Genomic DNA, 24,862 nt, shown 5'->3' with positions numbered 1-24,862 from the left:
TAGATTTCATCAAATGTCAGTGACAAAGATTGTAGCTGGACTTTCCAGAAAGAAATTTGTTTTCTTAAAGTTTTCATCGTTCGTTTAGTTATAAATATTATGGGCATTTTGGTGATAAATGATTTGCAGAGATTTATATTGACCCTTCTGAGAACACTTGCAAAAAATAAGTTGTAGCAACTTTCAATAATTTCTCGTTTGATAAATTGTTCTTTTGTACGATTACAGTGACACATGCACCTATCAGAGCACCTGTTACGAAGCACAGAGATACACCACAAGTTGTGGATTTTGGAATTGGGGCAGATGTACGCGTTACAGGTATGTATCACGTGTTCGTGTATATTTTGTGAATATTAGTTAGTATCTCCTGTGCTATTTGATTGTTTCTGGCTCAGGTGATGAATTAAGAAACATTTTATGCTTGCATAATGAATATTCAATTCTAAAATGTCCAGCACATGATGTAGTTGGTCTCTTTATTTTTATGTTTTTTAACAGGTCTATGATCAACGATTCAAAAACTTCAACAAATATGCTTAATTCTTATTCAGATTTTTAACAAAATATTCAAGTTGCAGTAGGACATCCCATGAAATTAACGTAGGTTCTTGTTTTCGATATATTTCGATTGCCACTCAAAATGTATCTTTGAAAACTGCCTCCATACAACATAATTTGGAACAAAATTACGTAAGATATTGATATAAAAAGGTTCGCTAAAATATTATTTCTATTCATTTTGACCACAGAGTAAAAGTATACATTTTCTCAGGATTAACCTCAGAAGCAACAAAAAGGAACAATGCATCCGGTAAATGTAAAGGAACTCACTTTAAACTTACCTCTTAAAACCAAAGAAGACTTCCCCTGATGTATTTTTTGATAGAAAGTACCTTATTATTAATTGTGGTAATCCAAAAGAATCTGAAGGAGTATTTTTCCCTAGTTTTTGCTCAAGACTGAAAAGCACATTTAAGCATTCTGATACCTGATAATAATGTGTTAAGATGCATCATCAAACAAATGGTAATCATTTCGTTTTAAAACTATCATTTTCTTCTGTATCTTGGACGTTAGATTTAATGTAAATTAGCTAATGTGTATAATGTGTCCTCCTTCTACATGTACATGCTAAATTGATCTATGCTTTGACATTCCAACAACTTGTTCTGTTTTTGCAATGTAAAAAATGAGACATCACCCAATATATCCTCGCAAGCCATGCAATTATAATAAACCTGAAAAAGATATATATATATATATGTATATATATATATATATATATATATATATATATATATATATATATATATATATATATATATATATATATATATATATATATATATATATTAACAAAAAACAAGACTGATAAGGAAATTACTAAGGCCAAATACAATGGTTTGAGATCCAAAGCGTTGTTCAAGAAATCTTAGCAAACACGGATAGAACATATTATCATCATACGATCTGTACAATTTAATTTCGAACGAAAAAAAAAACATTTTAAAACATACAATAAACGGATGCTATCAAAATATTATTTTCACATAAGAAATCGTAACAATGTGTTGATTTACGTAAGATACAATATAATGGAAAAACAAAGGAAAATAATCACTAGCGAAGATAAGATAATGAGAAAACAATTCAAGACAGTTTAACATTAAATTTAGCGTCAGCAACCATTAGTATTTTAGTGGCATTTTGGTTTGATTGTGCTCAACAACCAGATTTAAAACTAAAAATGAGAAACAAAATCCTCTCAAACAAAATGTAATAGTAGCGGATGCTGATTATAATAAATGTTGCGTTTCTAAGATGATATGCAAATGGAAAATAGTTCCTTGTAATCAGTTAAGTGAAATGAATGGCATGACTAAAAACTGATATCGCAGCAATCGTACGGTGTTACACAATGTCCTAGATTTTAATATATGACAATCATGCCAGCTATTTTTAGAACAGATGATGAAGATAATATTAACTGTTAGTCAGATACGCTAGTAATATCGTATAAGTATTGATATATTTGCCGATTAAAATTCTTCCATAACAATAAACAAATTATAAAATATTATTTTATATTCACCTACAGTGATGTGTCAGTATAGATCTATCAAGGTCTATAGTCACCAGCACATGATCTTCATTTTTTTGTATCTAAATTAGTCATTTGCGCAATGATTCAATTATGTGATGTAGTCGTTTTGCACTATATTTTGCAAACGCAGTTCGCAATAGCACTCGAAGGGTCGAAATCATCGGTATACTACTTTCGTCGTATTTATTACATTTGTATTTATTATACCTATGATGCATCAAGCTCTTACGAACTTTCCTACATTACAGATATGTGTCTAAATCCTGTACACAAACATCATCTTGCAGTAAGTAAAGCTTTTTGACATATCCTGTTTTCACGAAATTGGCACCTCTATCTCTATCTGGAAGTATTGGACAAAGAGATCGCTTCTTGCCACACTTCCAACAATAACAAACAGGAGTGGGAATATGAATTGAGTTATGTATTCTTCATTTACTGGAAAATTCATAAGAGCAAATCTTGTTAACAGTAAGTCTTTTTGTAGGCGTTGTTAAGAATGCACATTTAGTGATGCATACATTTACTAGTTTGTCTACATTTTTAAAGCACCTCTTTAAACTAAGACATAATGTGTCTAAGTAAGTATGCACAAACATACATACACATATTCGATGCTCCAGTAGAAGAGGCTGTTTGGAGCACCGAGCGGCCAAGTGGTATAAAGCGCTAACCTATCTGGTTCGCTGCCATCTCATCTCTTTCAGCGTGGGTTCGAGTCTTATGCCCGGCTATCGTGGGTATGTGAGAAAGCTTGCCAGCAACTTCTCTTGGGTCACTGGTTCTTCCGGTGGTTTTCCAGGGTTCTTCCTCCACCAGTTATACTGGACGCCATGTACAGCATATCTTGTATAGCATATCTTGTGCTGAAAAATGGCTTTAAACCCTACAACAACAACAACAACAACAACAACAATAACGAGGCTGAGTTTTTTGTACTGATACATAATGTAGTTTAGTTCGAACTTTGGCTGAAAGTTATTATTCATACCGTCTGAGCCGTGTATCTCTCTCTCTCTCTCTCTCTCTCTCTGTGGCTGATAATACCTGAGCAATTCATCTGGTATTTTTTCTTAAAATTTTTAGACAAAAGTTTCCAAGCCTAATTTATTGTTGGCTTATGAATTTAGTATTTAGTTGACTGTTCCCCTACCTCTATTCCGTATGACCTGCGCAACAATCTCCTCAACTGAAAATACACTTGCAAATCAGTGCTATAAATAAAATCTGCTGACGACGACCTTTGTCGCTTATTTATTATTATGTTTTGAATTTTGTTGTTGTTTGTTGTTTTGTTTTAATTATTATTCATTTGTTATCACCTTTGTTACTAAAATGAAATTAGATTGAGCATAATAATTACTCACAAAGATAATCCAAATGGGGCGCTTTCAAATTAGTTTTTGTCGCCGACAACTTCCGTGACTTTTTTCTTTACTCTTATTGTCCCTATTTGCTTCATATAAATGGGCATGTAAATGCGTGAGCATGTGTGTCATCCAACACGATCAGACACATCAAACAAGGTCCGATACAAATATTGACATCATAAAGGGAAAATAATGATAATTTTAGTCATGATTTTGAGACCTTTGTGAGAAAGACCTTAGTAAGGAAGTACAAACTTATGGACACGTACCATAATATATATGTGTGTGTGTGTGTGTGTGTGTGTGTATGTGTGTGTGTATAATAATTATACGCACACTGGTAGTTGTGGTGAAGCAGGGGCGAGATGGGGGATTGCTTCTACTGACACATTTTTTATTGCCGCAATAAATTTCATTTTATTTCAGTTTTATTCATGCTAAGTCGATTACAAGAAAAGCTTTCAATTTACACAAACATGCTCTCGACAGCTTAATGTCGGTGTATCTTTCAGGACCAAAGAAATCAGAAAGCCTCGAGGAAACCAATGATCTTTGATTGACGATCATCTATTTGTTTCTAGATACTAGATGTCCCTGTCTAACGCATGCATCAGAGGCTTCACTAGTGTATTACAACTACGCTATCTAGTTATCCTAATTATTCACTGTAGTATCTAGACCGTTCGAGGGAGTGGTGTACACCAGTGGTTTCATGCTTTCATTCTAGTTTCGAATGGGTGGTGGTAACCACATTAAAGTCATTACAGCATGCTTTTTCACATACATAAAGATGGTGACAAAGATCATAATGAAGTAATTTCCTTTCCCTCACACAGAGAAAATTCAATGGAAACACGTTCTTACCTTTCCACCAGTGATCCAAAAGCACATCGGATATACTTAAGTATCCGTCATTACATATACCTTGTTTACCAAATGACGTATTGTGCTTCTTACAAATCACCACAGCGTTTATTACTGCAACTTACACTGGTCAACAGTGAAATCATTACTGACTTGAAAAGGCCCTAATCTGTAGTATTTTGGTGTGCCGAACACGAATATAACCGTGAAAAATTTGTATTGGCTCTCGTTTTGAAGATATTCATATACCTCATTTTCTATGTTTCACTGTGTAAATTTCTCCAGTAGGACTGCAGCAACATCCGGAATAATGATGTAACATTGCATAATACCATCATGCTCACATCATCCACAGTTGATTGCATCATTTTCTGATGCAATGCAATACTAATGCCATGCGGCTGCTGAAGTAAGTTGACGTCAGCAGTGTACTATACATGTGTAGGCCTATTATACTAATGCCAGGCGGCTGCTGAAGCTGACGTAAGCAGTGTACTATATAAAGCCCAATCAGATAGGTTCAGCATTTAAAATATTTTAGACGTTGTGCGAGACAGTTCAAGCTACTGTTACATAAAACTTATTATTTTATCCATTTACGTACAATAAAGAACAGTAATGCCTCGAAAGTGTGTTAATACCGCGGACAATTTTTGCTATATTTGTGGGGAAGTGACATTTGCCAACCAGAAGAAAAGTATCAATTCTCAAGTGAAGAAGGCATATCATCTTTACTTCGGATGCAAGGTTGGTGACCAAGACAAGCCTTGGGCTCCGCATATATGCTGTGCTACATGTACAACACAGCTTTCACAGTGGTTGAATTGCAAAAGGTCATCAATGCCGTTTGCAGTCCCAATGGTGTGGAGAGAGCCAAGCAACCACCTAAATGACTGTTACTTCTGCTTGGTTCCTCCTCTTTCCGGCGGAATAACGAAGCGAAAGAAGTCGCTAATAGTCTACCCAAACATTCCGTCTGCATTGAGACCAGTTCCACATGGTGAGGGACTTCCTATTCCAGAACCTCCAGCAGAATATTCTCTTGATTCATCTGACGAAGACAAAGGTGAGTCGACCTGTTCTTCTCCTGGTCCATCAGCATGCAGTGATCCAGATTTTCACTGTGGTGCATCATCAACCCCACACAGAATAACACAGGAAGAACTAAATGACCTGATTCGTGATTTGGACTTATCAAAGAACAAGGCAGAATTGCTAGGATCAAGACTCCAACAATGGAATCTTCTAGAAGAAGATGTCACAATTACTGCATATCGAAAGCGCCACCAGCAATTGGAGCCTTTCTTCAGAAAGGAAAGTAATCTGATATTCTGTTCCGATATTGAGGACCTCATGAATGCTTTAAAAATCACTCATGACCCACAAGAATGGAGACTATTTGTGGACTCTTCGAAACTGAGTCTCAAGGCTGTGCTTTTGCACAATGGAAACATTCTTCCATCTATTCCAGTAGCGTATGCTGTCCACATGAAAGAGACATACGATAACTTAAGGCAGCTACTGAATTCCATTGAGTATAACAAGTACAGCTGGCACCTCTGTGGTGATTTGAAGGTAGTTGCCCTTTTAATGGGACTGCAGCAAGGATATACAAAATACATGTGTTTCTTATGCGAGTGGGATAGCCGAGCAAGGGAAATGCACTACATGAGGAAGGAATGGACTCACAGGCAGAATGTAGCCATTGGAGAGAAGAATATCCAACACCCAGCTCTGGTTGAGGCTCAGAAAATCTTACTACCACCCCTTCACATCAAACTAGGTTTGATGAAGAACTTCGTGAAAGCCATTGACCGGACTTTGCCAGCATTCCGATACCTGCATGAAAAATTCCCTCGACTCAGCGAAGCAAAGATTAAAGAGGGAGTTTTTGTGGGTCCTCAGATTCGAGAGCTTTTCAAAGATGACCGGTTCAACAACTTGCTGGAAGGTGACGCGAAACAAGCATGGAATGCTTTTCGCCTAGTTTCTACAAACTTCCTCGGAAATGTTAGGGCAGAAAACTATAAGGAACTAGTAGAAGACATGTTGATGAAGTATAAGAAACTTGGCTGCAATATGTCTCTAAAGATTCACTTCCTTCATTCCCATTTGGATTTCTTTCCTAGCAACTGTGGTATTGTTAGTGATGAACACGGCGAACGTTTTCATCAAGATATCGCAACAATGGAACAAAGATACCAGGGAAAATGGTCCACTACAATGCTGGCTGACTACTGCTGGACACTCCTCAGAGATGCTCCCGAACAGCTGTACAAGAGACAGGCGAAGAAATCTAAGATGTAGTCAATGACTTGATTTTTTATAGGTAGGCTATTACAGTTGACCTTTTACTATTGGAATGCATTTCGTTATGTAAACATTAATTTCTTGCAGATTACAAAAAAACTAGAGCCAATTTTGCAATTTGACTGTCATATTCGTGTTCAGCACATAAAAATTGATAAGAATTGACTAATTTTATTTCAGTAACATGACTTTTGTAAAAATTTGTTGTCCAGTGTTATTGATTGAGATTACTTGCCCTGGGTCGGAACATGCCTAAGTTTGTTTTGTTTTTAAGCATAAACACATTGGAGAACGTTTGTAATGAGATCATGCAACTAATACCAGACAGATGGTATATTTTTGACATGGTTTTGTGTTCTCTGGTGAAATAGACTATGATTGACGTTTTGAGCCATTTTACCAGACTACTTTCCTGGACGCAAGTAAACAACGCCACTGCCTTCACAGACCGTTTGATCCTGGCGTCAGCATCGTTTGGGATAACGTTTTGGTCATTTTCGTATACAGTTAGGCAAAAAAGATGACAGATTATTAGCTATAACGCTTGAGTTTATGGCCAAAGTCATGCAATTTCTATATCCTTTGCTGCGTTTAGAAAATCTCTTGAAACATTAGGAAGAAAAAACAATGCGTTTCTGCAGGAAATCGGTTAATTTCAGCTAGTGATAGCATTGGTGTTTCGAAATAAACGAGAGCGCCCGTCCCCCCGCCCCCAGCATATTGGCATTTTCCGAATTCTTCATTTTTACGCCCTTTCACGCCATCAAGGCATTTATGAGGTGGAATTTGATAAATAGACTCGATTTTCGATTGGGAGAAAACTGTACTTGTTTATGTCAGTTTATTACTGTAAATTAAAGGAAACTACTCCAAGCAATGATTATGTCAGGATACACTGTACAGATCTGCAAGATTTCATAAAAAATTGTAGCCGAAATAAATCACTGATTTTGGAATATTTTGAGAAGAGCTTGTCAGCAATATTCATTAAGCTGAAATCGCGACAAAATGTCTTGAACATATGCCTTCTCACAATCAACATTTGAATCTGTATTTGGCTTACATAATTGCCTAACAAACAGTGTCTTCATCTAACATGCCTGTGAATATCCATGTCCAGGAAAGATTATTTGCATGGAAATGTCCAAATGTCACCACGTAAACTAATTGCATACTCCTTTTTTCTTCTATTGTTTATTGTTTGTTTTCTTTGCAAACTAAGCATCAACACAAATCTTGCAGATAATTGGATAGTGTTAACAAACTGGAAATTATTTATGATATTTTAATTTGGTTCCAGATTTTAACAGATAACAGATTTACAAGCAGTCACCGTCATAGTCAATATTTATTTTTTTAATTTGCGTGATACAGCTCTCACTGTCACACACACACACACACACACACACACACACACTCACACAGAGAGAGAAACGCTAACACACGCACGTGTCCATTTAGGGCATGCTGTCAGTTCCGGACATCGATGTGGACATAAAGGATATAGAATGTATCAAAGTGCGGACAGAAAAGTACCCATTCCAATGCTATTGGTCGTAGGCAAAGGATTGATGACTGGAAATATATATGAACATAATCAGAAGAGAGAAAGGGGGGGGGGTACTCAGATCAGGTTCAACCTTGGATAGATCATGAATGGGGCCAAAGGACAATTCACAAAGGAATTCACAAAGGAAGAAAATGGTCAGAATAAATAAGAGTGCATTTCATGGAATGAATCCATATGACATCAATCCTCAGCTGCTTGATTACAAATTTATGAATATTAAAATGTTAGAGCAGTAGGACCACCAAGTGTGTGGAAACTATGCAGAGTTGTCGTGTTTTGAAGCAGATACACTCCATGTGAATTAATGAGCATGACTTGTTTTACAAGACCTTAGTTCAACCTCGTGCCAGATTGAATTATTGGCAATATATCTAATTATATGTGATATGCCCAATTATATATGACAATCCCAGTTATAAGTGATTCATCTAAAATAATTTGTATAGGTATCAGAATCAACTAAACAGTCTAACTCTAATTTTCTTGCGTATTTTTGTGTTTAACAACAAATAAAAACGATATCAAAGAACAATTAGCAAGAAACTTTATACAAAGTGCAACACCATGAAACTGTACCTTTTTCTTCTTTCTAATCTTGAAAGAAGACGAGAAGAATACAAAGAGACTGCTGCTTGAACTTTAGCAATAAGCAAGGTAACAAATGTATGGCTTCAGGGCACTTTTATAAACTAAATGTGCTAGTTTTGTTTTTAAAATATCATAGAGAAAAATCTAGCCAGTTACTGGGAAAACAAAAAGATCTAGTACCATTATAATGTTATATTCTTGTCCAATCGTTCTGTCAAAGATATGTCACATGAAGATTTTTCTTTATCAAAACTTTACATCAATCCTCGCTTACCTTTAGACTACCAACTTCTTACCTGTGGTCCATGCACGAAGTCTTGTAACGGAGGTACACAATGGTGTGCTTACCAGTGTAGTGGTCCGTTATGTTCTCTCCCAGACAAGTACGATAGCCAATACTGCAACACACAGTTATGTCCAAGTAAGTTTACTTTATATATATATATATATATATATATATATATATATATATATATATATATATATATATATATTATATATATATATATATGTGTGTGTGTGTGTGTGTGTGTGTAAACAATACAAATCATATAGCGAGTAACAGTCCTTTCAAGTGCACTGGATTCAGCAAGGGATCACGTGTGCCAGGGATTGATTAAAATAAATGCACTGAACTGGCAACGAACAGTGCAAAACTAGTATCTAACTAGACAAGACAAACAATGAAACAGAAAAACGGTTATGTTTGCAAAGGCTTACTTGGTTATTTCTACAGAAATTAAGCCTTTAAATTTCTTACTTTTCAACTATTTTGTTTTTTCTTCAACTTGTTACGGATACTGGAAACTATTTGTATTGACCTGGAAATCGATGAGCCATAACCTCGTCAGTCATTTTATGTAAATTTATGTAAGCGCTAATTATATCTCGGATATTTTATTGTTATAGTAGCCATTATAGGCTATTATTAAATTTAGAGAAAGTTTTAAAAGAAAACGTGTCGGCTGCAAAGGATAATGTTATTTGTGCATGGTTGTCATTTTCTAGTTTTCTTGGTTTAAACCGCTTGGTTTCAATGTACTAAGGCGGCGTATCCAGTAAGATTCCTTTTCTTTCCTGGTTTGGGAACTCTATTTTGGGTCGTGAGCAATTGCAATAAATGTTATATCACTGAAAGTGCGTCCAGGGGAAGTGTTCTGCGACCGGACTTCTGTACAGCTTATTTGTCATCCAGTCAGATCTACGAAGGTTGATCCTTTTGTGTAGCTATTTGGTTTCCAAGGCATACTGAAGACTACAGATCTTATATGTGATGAGATAAATTACATTCTATGTTCTGCACGTTTTGTTTGGACCCTGTATGTTTAGTTTTCATCTAGTCACTGTGCTAGAAAATGTCCTGGTCCCTATCATATCTTGACAGGTTTTGCACCTTTTATCGCCAACAGGGGCCAGATTGACTAGGGTGGTCTTGATTAGTGATTGTCATTAGCATCGCCCTGACTAGGATGTCCTTGAGGTTTTTTGGTCTCACGTAGGCTACTACGGGTTTGTTAGCGATGATTAACTTTAGTGCGTCCGACGATTCCACGATGGGCCAGTGTTTCCCGATGATTTTACCTACTTTCGGGTTGTCTGGATGGTAGGTCACGATAAATGGTATCCTATCAGCCTTTTCCTTTTTTCCATATTTTAGTAGGTTTGTTTGTTTGTTTGTTTAGCCCTTTGGATTGTCTTCGTACACTGAAACGAGGCGGTTTAAACCAAGAAGACTATAAAAAGACAGCCAAGCACAAATAAAATTATCTTTTGCAGCCGACACATTTTCTTTTAATAAATTCTCTAAATTTGCTTTACAGAGTATAATAACTACTATAACAATGAAATATCCGGGATATAATTTGTGCTTACATAGATTTACATAAAATAACATCTGTCGTTATGGCTCCTCGATTTCTTGGTCAATAAAAATATTTTCCAGTATCCGTAACAAATTGAAATAAACTAGCTGAAACCTAATAAATTCAAAGGTTTAATTCCGGTAGAAACAGCCACGAAAAGTTTTGCAAGCATAACAGTTTTTCTGTTTTATTTGTTTGTCTAATTTATGTTTTGTATTTGCCATTGAAAAAGACTCATTAAGGAGTTGAAAGAGCTCAGGCTAATTAGATGCCAGCCTCGCACTGTTCCTTGTCAGTTAATTGCATATATATATATATATATATATATATATATATATATATATATATATATATATATATATATATATATATATATATATATATATAGAAAGAGAGACAGAGACAGAGACAGACAGACAGACAGAGTTCGAACTTTTCTCCCCACCATTTGAATGTCGCATCTCGTACCTAATCAAAAAAAAAATTGTACCTTTTCCACCGCATGGTACGTAAAAAGACGATGTAGTAGTGTGCGTTGTGAACTGCGCCTGAAGCTTGAGGTTTTGTTATGTGGCCTTAACTCTAATAGCATATTACAATGAATAGATAATGTGTGAAAATTCATAGCAACGTCAGCACTTATTTCACGCTACTAAATAACCTTTTTCATTATTTTCATAAAACGTTAGGCAAGAAAAGAAACGTTCGAGTATTTCAAGAGATACTTTAAGCTTTCTCCAGTGTCATTTGCAACGCTATAAGACTACTTCTTTGCAAAGTATTATTATAGTTACCTTCAACACCTATTCTGAGAGTCAATGTGGTTAGAATCAGACTGGACAAGAACTGGCATCCCTCTGCATCATTATTGTGTCAAGTGAGGGAAAGCAGTTGCAAATATTTTTCAATGGCGTAGAATTACATGCGAGGGGAAAGCAGTTTCGTGAAAACCACATTTGCTCCGATTTAATATGAAGAAAGCTTGCAAGGCAAGTTTCTTTCATGATATTGTGACCGTCTGTGTTTGATTCCACATTTAAGTATCGATTTCCTTCCAAAATGAGTAAGTTATTTATTGAATCTCTAATATGACATGTAATAATAACAGCATCTTTACAAACGTGAAGAGTCGATGACCAAAGTTAAACCTGTTTATGATTTGAGCAATACCTAAACATTGCTCTAAGACTTTTCGGTTTATAGGCAAAGGCTCACGGGTTCAGTGCCATAATAAATCAATTACTTTTGTATGTCCTTTAGGAAGACCTTAATTAATTTATTCATCTTGCTTGATAGTCCATGTGCTTTTATCTTGCAGTTATTAATTCAATTTACATTCCATTCGACACATACTAGGAACTTTAAAATAACATTCCACTTTATACAGAATGTACTTCAAAATAAGTGACCATGTTTATTAAGGATTTTCTACCTTTTAAATACATTTAATTAATAAGGAAATTTGGATAACTTACAATTATTTTTGTGACCCAGTTAATGGTGGTTGGAACTCATGGAATGACTGGAGGTACAGCAGTTGCACCGTCACATGTGGTGGAGGAACACAATTGCGAACACGGAACCGTCCCTGCAACTTTCCTTCACCGCAGTATGGTGGAAAAGAATGTATCGGAAGTTCAATGGAACGTGACACAATATCTTGCAATACAAATCAGTGTCCAAGTAAGTAATCAAGGTCTACAATCCTACAAAAGACATATTCGGGTCCTTGACTATATGAGCTAGACCCTGAACGAGGCATATGTGTCATATTCCACCGAGGAGAATTATTATGCTAATAGATATTGATAATTTTATTTTATTCGTTGTCTGAAAGGCCTGTAAAATAACTTTCATCCATGCATCTGCGCCAACTATGAAGACAATTTGTTTCTTCTTTCTATGACACATTAAAGATTGAGCTATAAATAGTGTTTCACTGTCAATGTGTTTAGCTAGCTAGTTGGCTAACAAGTTCTTAACTCTATTTATGATTCCATTAAACACACTGAAACGTCGAAAGAGCTTTTATACCATGTTCCGCTTTATATAACTTATATCGCTCCGTCTGCTTTCGAGTTTATGACGAAAGTTCTAGATTTCAAATGCATCGTATTTATCAATAAAATTTCGTTAAACTAACATCAGTTACGAATTGAATACTCGGAGTAAATGGAATGAATATCTACAATATTATAATGTGCCTGACACCACTAAATAAGAATTGAAAACAGCCGAACTCTTAAATAAAGAAATATGGACCTCAGCTCTTCAATATTGATAATAATGTTTGAAAATTTCATTTTAAAATTGTATGATTGTGAGACCTTAAACTTTGCACAAAACTGTTAATGACGTGCCTATACTTAAAACGTGTTTCTGGATTGTGCAAAGTCTAGTATCGTACTTTTCTAACCCAGCTGATGGTGGATGGAGCTCATGGACTGACTGGAAGTACAACAATTGCAACGTCACATGTGGTGGAGGTAAACAAATTCGAAATCGGACCCGTTTATGCAACAATCCTTTGCAACGGTATGGCGGTAAAGAATGTATCGGACGTCCAGAGGAATCAGACATTGTATCTTGCAATGTAAATCCGTGTCCAGGTAAGAAACATAGGTCTTCATTCATAAATTGGACGTGTCCAATTAAGACGCTATACGAACTAACCTCTGATAATAGCATCTCCACGCGTGAATTATTATTTTCGTAGCTATCCATAATTGTATTCATAAGGTTGCCTGCATACTGTTTACCTGAAACGTCTATAAATTAACTGTCATTATTGCATCTTCCCTGCCTCCAATGTTGTCAATCTTCTTCTCCACAGCACATTTGGATTAAATATCAAAGCGTCATATTCACTATCTAATTCTGATTCTGCCCGACAGCCTAGCTTTCTTTTATGCGATATTACTGATCTATAAATAGTGCTGAATGTGCTTTTAGCAAGCTAGATAGCTATAACGTTAATAAGTCTATTTATTCTCAACTTAGACAAGCAGTCACGAAGCTGGTTTATCTTTTAAATGCATCGAATTTATTATTAAAAATTGAACATCGTACAACTCATAATGGATTGAATCATGGGATTAAATAGCCTGTTTTACTTCATTGCGACCATTAAAAACAAAACAAACACTTAAGCACAACCGACGTCTCAAAGGAAATATAATGGACCGCAGATGTTGGTCATTGTTCATTATTTTGGGGAAATTCCATTTAAAAATGTTATTCTCCCCAGGCCATCAAGTTTGCACAAAATTGTTAGTCACATGCCTATGATCTTTATTCATCCCACTCTATTATTGTAATTTTTTGACCCAGTTGACGGTGGGTGGAGCAGCTGGACTGACTGGAAATACAGCGGTTGCAACGTCACATGTGGTGGAGGTATGCAAATACGAAATCGGATCCGTCCCTGCAAAAGTCCCATACCCCAGTATGGTGGAAAAGAATGTCTCGGAAGTTCAACGGAAAGGGACATAGTATCTTGCAATGCTAATCATTGTCCAAGTAAGATATATAGATCTACTCTGATAAATTAGAACTATTCAATTCCTACACTAAATAAACTAAACCATGATTAAGGTATTTTCCCACATTTAACCCACATAAAGTATTAAGTTGGTAACTTTTCATAATTGTATTCTATACTTTGCCTAAACGTTCCGTAAATTAGAATTCATTTCTGCATTATCTCTGCATAAAATATTGCCAATGTCTTTTTCCGTGGAACGTTTTGATTAACTAGTGAGGCTTCGTATTAATTATCTAATTCAGATTGTGCAACACAGTCTTGCCACGAGAATAATTTCAGACGTAATCACAATGATTCAGTTTATTCATGTCTCTGCAACATTTACCATAATATGAACGTTATTCAAAGTGCCACAGAGAAACGTATTGAATATTTTGCCGGAAAAAATGTATAGGAAATGTAAATGAATCAGTAAAATTTTCTTTCAATGTAGACCAATGCCTGAGTAAGAAATATCGGCTTAGAACTGTTGATCTAAATTAATTAATAAACGAAGGAGAAACAACATATGATCCAATATTTAAGAGGAGATAATTATAAACACTTAGATTGTCTTTTTACCTGAGGATATAGTTCAGCTTCCTTATATGGCAGATTAATGATTCATCAAAACATAGTGCTCAACTGTCAATGTGCCTTTAGCGAACTAGCTGGCAAAGCAGTTAGTACTGCTAACTATTCTCTCATTAGCTACGGATCAACATAACTAGAGTCTTGATGTTATATTCCACCTTATATGCGACGTGATATGTGGTAGAGGTAAACAAATTCGAAATCAAACCTATTCCCGCAATAACCCTTTGCCGCAGTGTGGCGGTAAAGAATGTATCTAAAATTCAAAGGAATGGGACACAGCATCTTGCAATATAAATCAGTGTCCAAATAAAAAGTATAGCTCTACAATTATACATTAGACATATTAAATTCCTACGCTACATCACCTATCCCTTGATTATGGCCTTGTATCACATTGTACACGCGCGAATTATCATGTCTTACTTATTCATAATTGTACTTTATTGGTTGCCTGAAAGTCCTCTAATTTTACAGCAATTTCTGCATCTTCTCTGCCGAAATTGTAGTCAATTTCATTCACCAAGGCACATAAAATAACGTACATGTGCTGTAAAATAGTGGTCTAATAAAGATATTAAATGTTTTCGTCGCATTCTATTATTGTAAGTTATTGACCAAGTTGACGTTATGTGGATCTCATGGATTGAGTGGATGTATAACATTTGCTATGTGACATCTGATAAAAGTACACAAGTTCGAAATCGGACCAATTTCTACAACAACACTTTTCCGCAGTATAGCGGAAAAGAATATACCGGAAGTTCAAAGGAATCGGAGACAATATCTTGCAATACAATCAGTGTGTCCACGTAAGAAAGCGACCTCTACAATTGTACACTAGACGTGCACAATTCCTACAAGACATGTGCTATGATTAAAGCTTCTGCCCCACAGTCCACGAAAACGTGTATCTTCATAACTAATCATAACTATACTAACTTTATTGATGTAAAACCATATAAGATAACATCTATCGCTGCATCTTATGCGCCTTCAATGTAGCGAACGATCAAACACGAATGTACCAAACATATCAGTCAAACAATTAAAGAGGAAGATAACAAATAGGTTAGTCACACTCTGGTATTGTAATTGTGTGAATTAGTTAATGGTATCTGGAGCTTTTGGACTGACTGGACGTATCGGGGTTGCAATGTCATATGTGGTGGAGATACGCAAATGCGAAATCGGACACGTTCCTGCAACAATCCCTTTCTGCGGTATGGAGGGAATATATGTCGGGAATTTAAAGGAATCTGAGATAGCATCTTGCAATCAAAATTAGTGTCTAAGTAAGACATATAAGTCTACAATTACACTTGGTGGTACAGAAATTCGAAATTCAATCAGTTCCTGCAACAATCATATGCCGCAGAAATCTAGGACTACATTGATAAAAAAGAATTTTCAGTTCCTACACACTAATGATCCTGCAGTAAAATTCAGTGTCAAAGTATGAATTCAATGTCTACATTTAAGGAATTCGACATTTTCAGTTCCTACACTATATGTTTTAGCCCCAGATGAAAGATTCTGCCACGAGATTAGTTTTGTGCCTAATCATAATTGAAATAGATTGGTAACCTGTAATCCTGGAAGTTAGCATCCATCTCTGTACCGTGTCTGAATACAGTGAAGTCAATTTCACTCTCGGTGAAACATTTGTATTAAAGATTAAGCAGTCATATTCAGCATCTGGTTTAAAGGTTTGTCTCAGACATAATCGATGAGAATGGTTATTTTATCACATGCAATCATAATCGAATTAATTTGATCGCCTGAATTTGTTTAAGTTAACTCTCCTGGCTGTATTTCTTCTGCCTACATTATAGACAGATTCTATCTTAGTGGAACTCAAAATAGTGTACATGTGATGGCAAATGGTCCTTTAGCAACAAGACCGAAATTGGTGTATCGGCCATTCACAAAAACAACAAATCTATTGATTTCTTTTTCTCACGCCGCTACAAAATTTGGCGTCCCATGCACGACACGTGGCGAAAACAAATTACATTGCTGGGAGATAGTATGCAGAGATGGGTGTTAATTTACATTTCTTTCAGGTGATCAATTTAATATGATTATAATTAGCTGGGTCAAGAATGATATCGGAGCTCTAGCATGGAATAAAAGCTAAATGATGCGCCTTAATATTTAATCCAACTCAATTTAACTCTAGATGGCACACTTGGATTAATCATTAAGGCAACATGTTTATCTTATGGTACAGATTTTGTCTCAGATACTAAAAACGAGAATGATTATTCTCATGTCTAATCATAATTGTTTCAATGTGGTCGAGAGAAAGATATTCGTCACCCAAACGTATCGTAATATTCTGACGCAGTTGATGGTGGGTGGAGTTCTTGGACAGACTGGAACTATAGCAGCTGCAGTGTGACATGCGGTGGTGGTACACAAATTCGTAATCGCTCCCGTTCCTGCAACAGTCCTTTGCCTCAATTTGGCGGAAAGGAATGTAGCGAAAGTTCAATGGAATCGGAAACAGTATCCTGCAATACCAACAAGTGCCCAAGTAAGTAATCTAGGACTAAATTTCGATGATAGACCTTTCAATTCATGCACTGTATGAACTAACCCCTGATTTATGCCTTTACCTCATATTATGTCCACGCAAATGACTACTTTCGTAGTTAAGAATAATTTGATTTCGCCAAATGCATAAAAGTTATCCAAATTCAGAGCCTCTCTATGTATCGTCTCGCATTACAATCTCGAAATTTATTAGTTTCAAAGAATAATTTGTATGAGCCTTATGAGTAAGTCGTATACAAGCCAAAATACTTCTCTGTATTTTCTCACGTTAAAGCCATGTAAATGATTACTTGCCTACATAGAAACAGCTTGATTAAGATGCATGCCAACACGTTGTCAAAATCAAGGCCCCTCCCTGTATCTTACATGAAAACAATGTAGTGAATACGCTTATCCGTCGCACTTAAAATACGGCACATATGATGATTCATACTCATCTAAAGGTCAAGCATGCAGATTCCAAATATACTATTGATCTGACCTAAGATAAAGACACCAAATGTATTCCTGACACTCTACTATTATCATATTCTGACACAGTTAACGGTGGTTGGAGTTCTTGGACTGACTGGAAGTATAGCAGCTGCAACGTGACATGTGGTGGTGGTACACAAATTCAAAATCGGTCCCGTTCCTGTAACAATCCTTTTCCTCAGTATGGCGGAAAAGAATGTAGCGGAAGTTCAATGGAATTGGAGACAGTATCCTGTAATAGAGATCAGTGTCCAAGTAAGAAATCTAGGACTAAGTTTATACAATAGACTTTCAATTCCTACACCGTATGAAATGACCCTTGATTAATGATTTTACGCCACATCATTGCCATGTAAATGGGTAATTTCATACCTAAGAATAAATAAATTAAGCTGCGTCAGTAAATGTCATCCAAGTTAACAATCTTCTCTGTATCTACTATGATTACAATGTAGCAAACATGCAATTCTGTCTCACTTAAAATACCAAACATGTGATTAATATTTTTCTAATGATCAAACATTTAAGTCCAAAATATATTATTCAAACGGCCTGAGATAAAGATAAAAATTATATTCCTGACACTTCAGTATTGTAATGTTCTGACCCAGTTGACGGTGAGTGGAGTTATTGGACCGACTGGAAGTATAGCAGTTGCGATGTGACATGTGGTGGAGGTACACAAACTCGAAATCGGTCCCGTTCCTGCAACAATCCTTTGCCACAGTATGGCGGAAAAGAATGTAGCGGAAGTTCACTGGAATCGGAGACAACATCCTGCAATGAAAATCAATGTGCAGGTAAACATTCATATCCTACATTTACGCATTCGACAATTTCAGTATGTTTTAGCCCCTGATTAAAGTTTTCGCCACGAGATTAGTTTCGTGCCTAATCATAATTGAGATAGATTGGTAACCTGTAATCCTGGAAGTTAGCATCCGTCTCTATACCCTGTCTGAATACAGTGTAGTCACTTTTACTCTCGGTCAGACATGTGTATTAAAGATTAAGTAGTCATATTCAGCATCTGGTTAAGAGTTTTGTCTGAGACATAATCGATGAGAACGATTATTATCATATCCAGTCATAATCGAAATAATTTGATCGCCTGAATTTGTTTAAGTTTCCTGGCTGTATCTTTTCTGCCTACATTATAGACAGATTCTTTCTTAGTGGAACTCAAAATAGTGTACATGTGATGCCAATTGGTCATATAGCGACAAGACCGAAGATGGTGTAACGGCCTTTCAAGAAGACAACAAATCCATTGATTTCTCCTTATCTCGCCGCGTCAATAAAATTCGGCGTCCCATTCAAGACACGTGGCGAAAACAAATTACATTGCAGTGAGATAGTATACTAACATGGGTGTTAATTTACATTTTTTTCATGTGATGAATTTAATATAATTATAATTAGATAGCTCAAGAATAATATCGTAGCTCGAACATGAGATTAAAGCTAAATGGTGCGCCTTGATATTAAATCCAATTCACTTTAACGTTAGGTGACACATTTGGATTAATGATTAAGGCAACATATTTATCATCTCGTGCATATCTTGCCTCAGATACTAACCACGAGAATGATTATTTTCATGTCTAATATTAACTGTACTACTTTCATCGATAGAAAGATACTTAATGTATTTGTCACCAACTTGTATTATCATATTCACAACCAGTTGATGGTGGGTGGAGTTCTTGGACTGACTGGAACTATAACAGCTGCAACGTGACATGCGGTGGTGGTACACAAATTCGTAATCGGTCCCGTTCCTGCAACAGTCCCTTGCCTCAATTTGGCGGAAATGAATGTACCGAAAGTTCAGTGGAATCGGAAACAGTATCCTGCAATACCAACAAGTGTCCAAGTAAGTAATCTAGGACTAAATTTCGATGACAGACCTTTCAATTCATACACTGTATGAACTAACCCCTGATTCATGCCTTTGCCTCACATTATAGCCAGGTAAATAACTTCTTTCATACTTAATAATAATTGGATTAAGATGGATGAATACACGTTATCTAAATCAAGAGCCAGCCTGTATCCTCCCTGATTACAATATTGTGAATACGCTTGTCCGTCACACTTAAAATACAGTACATAAGATGGCTAATACTCATCAAAAGGTCAAGCAAAAACAATCCAAATATATTATTGATACGGCCTGAGATAAAGATCCCAAATGTATTCCTTGCACTCTACTATTGTCATATTCTGACGCAGTTGACGGTGGTTGGAGTTCTTGGAATGAATGGACGTATAGCAGCTGCAACGTAACATGTGATGGAGGTACACAAATTCGAAATAGGTCCCGTTCCTGTAACAATCCTTTACCGCAATATGACGGAGAAGAATGTAGCGGAAGCTCATTGGAATCGGAGACAGTATCCTGTAATGCAAATCAGTGTCCAAGTAAGAAATCTACTACTACATTTATACAATATACTTTTCAGTTCCACCACTGTATGAAATGACCCCTGATTAATGATTTTACTCCACATTATTGCCACGCAAATGATTACTTTCATAGCTAAGAATAAATGAATTAAGCTGGATGACTAAAGTCATCCAGGTTAAAACCCTTCTCTGTATCTTCTATGATTACAATGTAGCAAATATGCAATTCCGTCGCACTTAAAATACCATACATGTGATGATTAATATTTTTCTAATGATCAAACAAATAAGTACAAAATATATTATTCAAACGGCTTGAGATAAAGATACAAATTGTGTTCCTGACACTTTAGTATTGTAATGTTCTGACCCAGTTGACGGTGAGTGGAGTTATTGGACCGACTGGAATTATAGCAGTTGCGATGTGACATGTGGTGGAGGTACACAAACTCGAAATCGGTCCCGTTCCTGCAACAATCTTTTACCGCAGTATGGAGGAAAAGAATGTAGCGGAAGTTCACTGGAATCGGAGACAATATCCTGCAATGAAGATCAGTGTGCAGGTAAAAATGCATATTCTACATTTACGCATTCGACAATTTCAGTTCCTACACTATATGTTTTAGCTGCTGTTTAAAGTTTTTGCCACGAGATTAGTTTTGTGCCTAACCATAATTAAAATTCCATTGGTAACCTGTAATCCTGGAAGTTAGCATCCGTTTCTGTATCCTGTCTGAATACAGTGTAGTCAATTTTACTCTCGGTCAGACATGTTTATTTAATATTTAGTAGTCATATTCAGTGTCTGGTTAAGAGTTTTGTCTGAGACATAATCGATGAGAATGATTATTATCATATCCAATCATGATCGAATTAATTTCATCGCCTAAATTTGTTTAAGTTAACTCTCCTGCTGTATATTGTTTGCCTACATTATAGACAGATTCTTTCTTAGTGGAACTCAAAATAGAGTACATGTGATGGTAGTTGATCCTATAGCGACAAGACCGAAGTTGGTGTAACGGCCATTCAAGAAGACAACAAATCTATTGATATCACCTTATCTCGCCCCTTCAACAACATTCGGCGTCCCATTCAAGACACGTGGCGAAATCAAATTACATTGCTGGGAGATAGTATACAAAGATAGGTGTTAATTTACATTTCTTTCAGGTGATGAATTGAATATAATTATAATTAGCTAGGTCAAGAATGATATCGTAGTTCGAACATGAGATGAAAGCTAAATGGTACGCCTTGATATTCAATCCAATTCACATTAACTTTAGGTGACCCATTTGGATTAATGATTAAGGCAACATATTTAGCATCTCTTGCAGATTTTGCCACAGATACTAACCACGAGAATTATTCTTTTCCTGTCTAATATTAACTGTACTACTTTCATCGATAGAAAGATACTGAATGTATTTGTCACCAACTTGTATTATGATATTCACAACAAGTTGATGGTGGGTGGAGTTCTTGGACTGACTGGAACTATAGCAGCTGCAACGTGACATGCGGTGGTGGTACACAAATTCGTAATCGGTCCCGTTCCTGCAACAGTCCTTTGCCTCAATTTGGCGGAAATGAATGTAGCGAAAGTTCAATGGAATCGGAAACAGTATCCTGCAATACAAACAAGTGCCCAAGTAAGCAATCTAGGACTAAATTTCGATGACAGACCTTTCAATTCATACACTGTATTAACTAACCCCTGATTCATGCCTTTGCCTCACATTATAGCCAGGTAAATAACTTCTTTCATACTTAATAATAATTGGATTAAGATGGATGCCTACACGTTATCTAAGTCAAGAGCCAGCCTGTATCTTCCCTGATTACAATATTGTGAATACGCTTGTCCGTCACACTTAAAATACAGTACATAAGATGGCTAATACTCATCAAAAGGTCAAGCAAAAACAATCCAAATATATTATTGATACGGCCTGAGACAAAGATCCCAAATGTATTCCTTGCACTCTACTATTGTCATATTCTGACGCAGTTGACGGTGGTTGGAGTTCTTGGAATGAATGGACGTATAGCAGCTGCAACGTAACATGTGATGGAGGTACACAAATTCGAAATCGGTCCCGTTCCTGTAACAATCCTTTGCCGCAATATGGCGGAGAAGAATGTAGCGGAAGTTCGATGGAATGGGAGACAGTATCCTGTAATGAAAATCAGTGTCCAAGTAAGAAATCTACTACTACATTTATACAATATACTTTTCAGTTCCACCACTGTATGAAATGAACCCTGGTTAATGATTTTACTCCACATTATTGCCACGTAAATGATTACTTTCAAAGCTAAGAATAAATGAACTAAGCTGCATGACTAAAGTCATCCAAGTTAACACCCTTCTTTGTATCTTCTATGATTACAATGTAGCAAATATGCAATTCCGTCGCACTTAAAATACCATACATGTGATGATTAATATTTTTCTAATGATCAAACAATTAAGTACAAAATATATTATTCAAACGGCCTGAGATAAATATACAAATTGTGTTCCTGACACTTTAGTATTGTAATGTTCTGACCCAGTTGACGGTGAGTGGAGTTATTGGACCGACTGGAATTATAGCAGTTGCGATGTGACATGTGGTGGAGGTACACAAACTCGAAATCGGTCCCGTTCCTGCAACAATCTTTTACCGCAGTATGGAGGAAAAGAATGTAGCGGAGGTTCACTGGAATCGGAGACAATATCCTGCAATGAAAATCAGTGTGCTGGTAAAAATTCATATTCTACATATACGCATTCGACAATTTACACTATATGTTTCAGCATCTGTTTAAAGTTTTCGCCACCAGATTAGTTTTGTGCCTAATCATAATTGAAATAGATTGGTAACCTCTAATCCTGCACGATAGCATCCGTCTCTGTACCCTGTCTGAATACAGTGTAGTCAATTTTACTCTCGGTCAGACATGTTTATTAAATATTAAGAAGTCATATTCAGCATCTGGTTAAGAGTTTTGTCTGAGACATAATCGATGAGAATGATTATTATCATATCCAATCATAATCGAATTAATTTGGTCGCCTGAATTTGTTTACGTTAACTCTCCTGGCTGTATCTTTTCTGCCTACATTATAGACAGATTCTACCTTAGTGGAACTTAAAATAGTGTACATGTGATGGTAGTTGATCCTATAGCGACAAGACCGAAGTTGGTGTAACGGCCATTCAAGAAGACAACAAATCCATTGATTTCTCCTTATCTCGCCGCTTCAACAACATTCGGCGTCCCATTCAAGACAAGTGGCGAAATCAATTTACATTGCTGGGAGATAGTGTACAAAGATGGGTGTTAATTTACATTTCTTTCAGGTGATGAATTGAATATAATTATAATTAGCTAGGTCAAGAATGATTTCGTAGTTCGAACATGAGATTAAAGTTAAATGGTACGCCTTGATATTCAATCCAATTCACTTTAACGTTAGGTGACACATTTGGATTAATGATGAAGGCAACATATTTAACATCTGTTGCAGATTTTGACTCAGATACTATCCACGAGAATGATTATTTTCATGTCCAATATTAACTGTACTACTTTCATCGATAGAAAGATACTTAATGTATTTGTCACCAACTAGTATTATCATATTCACAACCAGTTGATGGTGGGTGGAGTTCTTGGACTGACTGGAACTATAACAGCTGCAACGTGACATGCGGTGGTGGTACACAAATTCGTAATCGGTCCCGTTCCTGCAACAGTCCTTTGCCTCAATTTGGCGGAAATGAATGTAGCGAAAGTTCAATGGAATCGGAAACAGTATCCTGCAATACCAACAAGTGTCCAAGTAAGTAATCTAGGACTAAATTTCGATGACAAACCTTTCAATTCATACACTGTATGAACTAACCCCTGATTCATGCCTTTGCCTCACATTACAGCCAGGTAAATGGCTTCTTTCATACTTAATAATAATTGGATTAAGATGTATGCCTACATCTTTTCTAAGTCAAGAGCCAGCCTGTATCTTCCCTGATTACAATATTGTGAATACGCTTGTCCGTCACACTTAAAATACAGTACATAAGATGGCTAATACTCATCAAAAGGTCAAGCAAAAACAATCCAAATATATTATTGATACGGCCTGAGACAAAGATCCCAAATGTATTCCTTGCACTCTACTATTGTCATATTCTGACGCAGTTGACGGTGGTTGGAGTTCTTGGAATGAATGGACGTATAGCAGCTGCAACGTAACATGTGATGGAGGTACACAAATTCGAAATCGGTCCCGTTCCTGTAACAATCCTTTGCCGCAATATGGCGGAGAAGAATGTAACGGAAGTTCAATGGAATCGGAGACAGTAACATGTAATGAAAATCAGTGTCCAAGTAAGAAATCTACTACTACATTTATACAATATACTTTTCAGTTCCACCACTGTATGAAATGAACCCTGATTAATGCTTTTACGCCACATTATTGCCACGCAAATGATTACTTTCATAGCTAAGAATAAATGAATTAAGCTCCATGACTAAAGTCATCCAAGTTAACATCCTTCTCTGTATCTTCCATGATTACATTGTAGCAAATATGCAATTCCGTCGCACTTAAATTACCATACATGTGATGATTAA

At 36.2% G+C, this 24,862-nt stretch overlaps 1 protein-coding gene across 1 annotated transcript in view; it reads left to right on the top strand.

Annotated features, from left to right (window-relative positions):
* The first annotated feature begins 233 nt into the window (after positions 1-233).
* LOC149789224 (SCO-spondin-like) overlaps positions 234-24,862 on the top strand; it is a 102,158-nt gene continuing 77,529 nt past the window's right edge. Inside the window, exons 1-17 of the mRNA XM_089973591.1 lie at positions 234-321; positions 2,356-2,393; positions 9,090-9,230; positions 12,166-12,354; positions 13,092-13,280; positions 14,002-14,190; positions 17,139-17,327; positions 17,888-18,076; positions 18,433-18,621; positions 19,509-19,697; positions 20,057-20,245; positions 20,605-20,793; positions 21,697-21,885; positions 22,245-22,433; positions 22,793-22,981; positions 23,877-24,065; positions 24,425-24,613. Of these exons, the coding sequence (XP_089829717.1) occupies positions 12,312-12,354; positions 13,092-13,280; positions 14,002-14,190; positions 17,139-17,327; positions 17,888-18,076; positions 18,433-18,621; positions 19,509-19,697; positions 20,057-20,245; positions 20,605-20,793; positions 21,697-21,885; positions 22,245-22,433; positions 22,793-22,981; positions 23,877-24,065; positions 24,425-24,613 (2,500 nt within the window). The 5' untranslated portion in view covers positions 234-321; positions 2,356-2,393; positions 9,090-9,230; positions 12,166-12,311. The remainder of the gene's footprint in view (positions 322-2,355; positions 2,394-9,089; positions 9,231-12,165; positions 12,355-13,091; positions 13,281-14,001; positions 14,191-17,138; positions 17,328-17,887; positions 18,077-18,432; positions 18,622-19,508; positions 19,698-20,056; positions 20,246-20,604; positions 20,794-21,696; positions 21,886-22,244; positions 22,434-22,792; positions 22,982-23,876; positions 24,066-24,424; positions 24,614-24,862) is intronic.

This window comes from Sinohyriopsis cumingii, chromosome 11, assembly GCF_028554795.1.
Source record: "Sinohyriopsis cumingii isolate HCF-2022 chromosome 11, ASM2855479v2, whole genome shotgun sequence".
Classification (NCBI taxonomy): Eukaryota; Metazoa; Mollusca; class Bivalvia; order Unionida; family Unionidae; genus Sinohyriopsis; species Sinohyriopsis cumingii.
The sequence above is the reverse complement of the archived record's forward strand: the minus strand, read 5'-3'. Positions and strand labels throughout refer to the sequence as shown.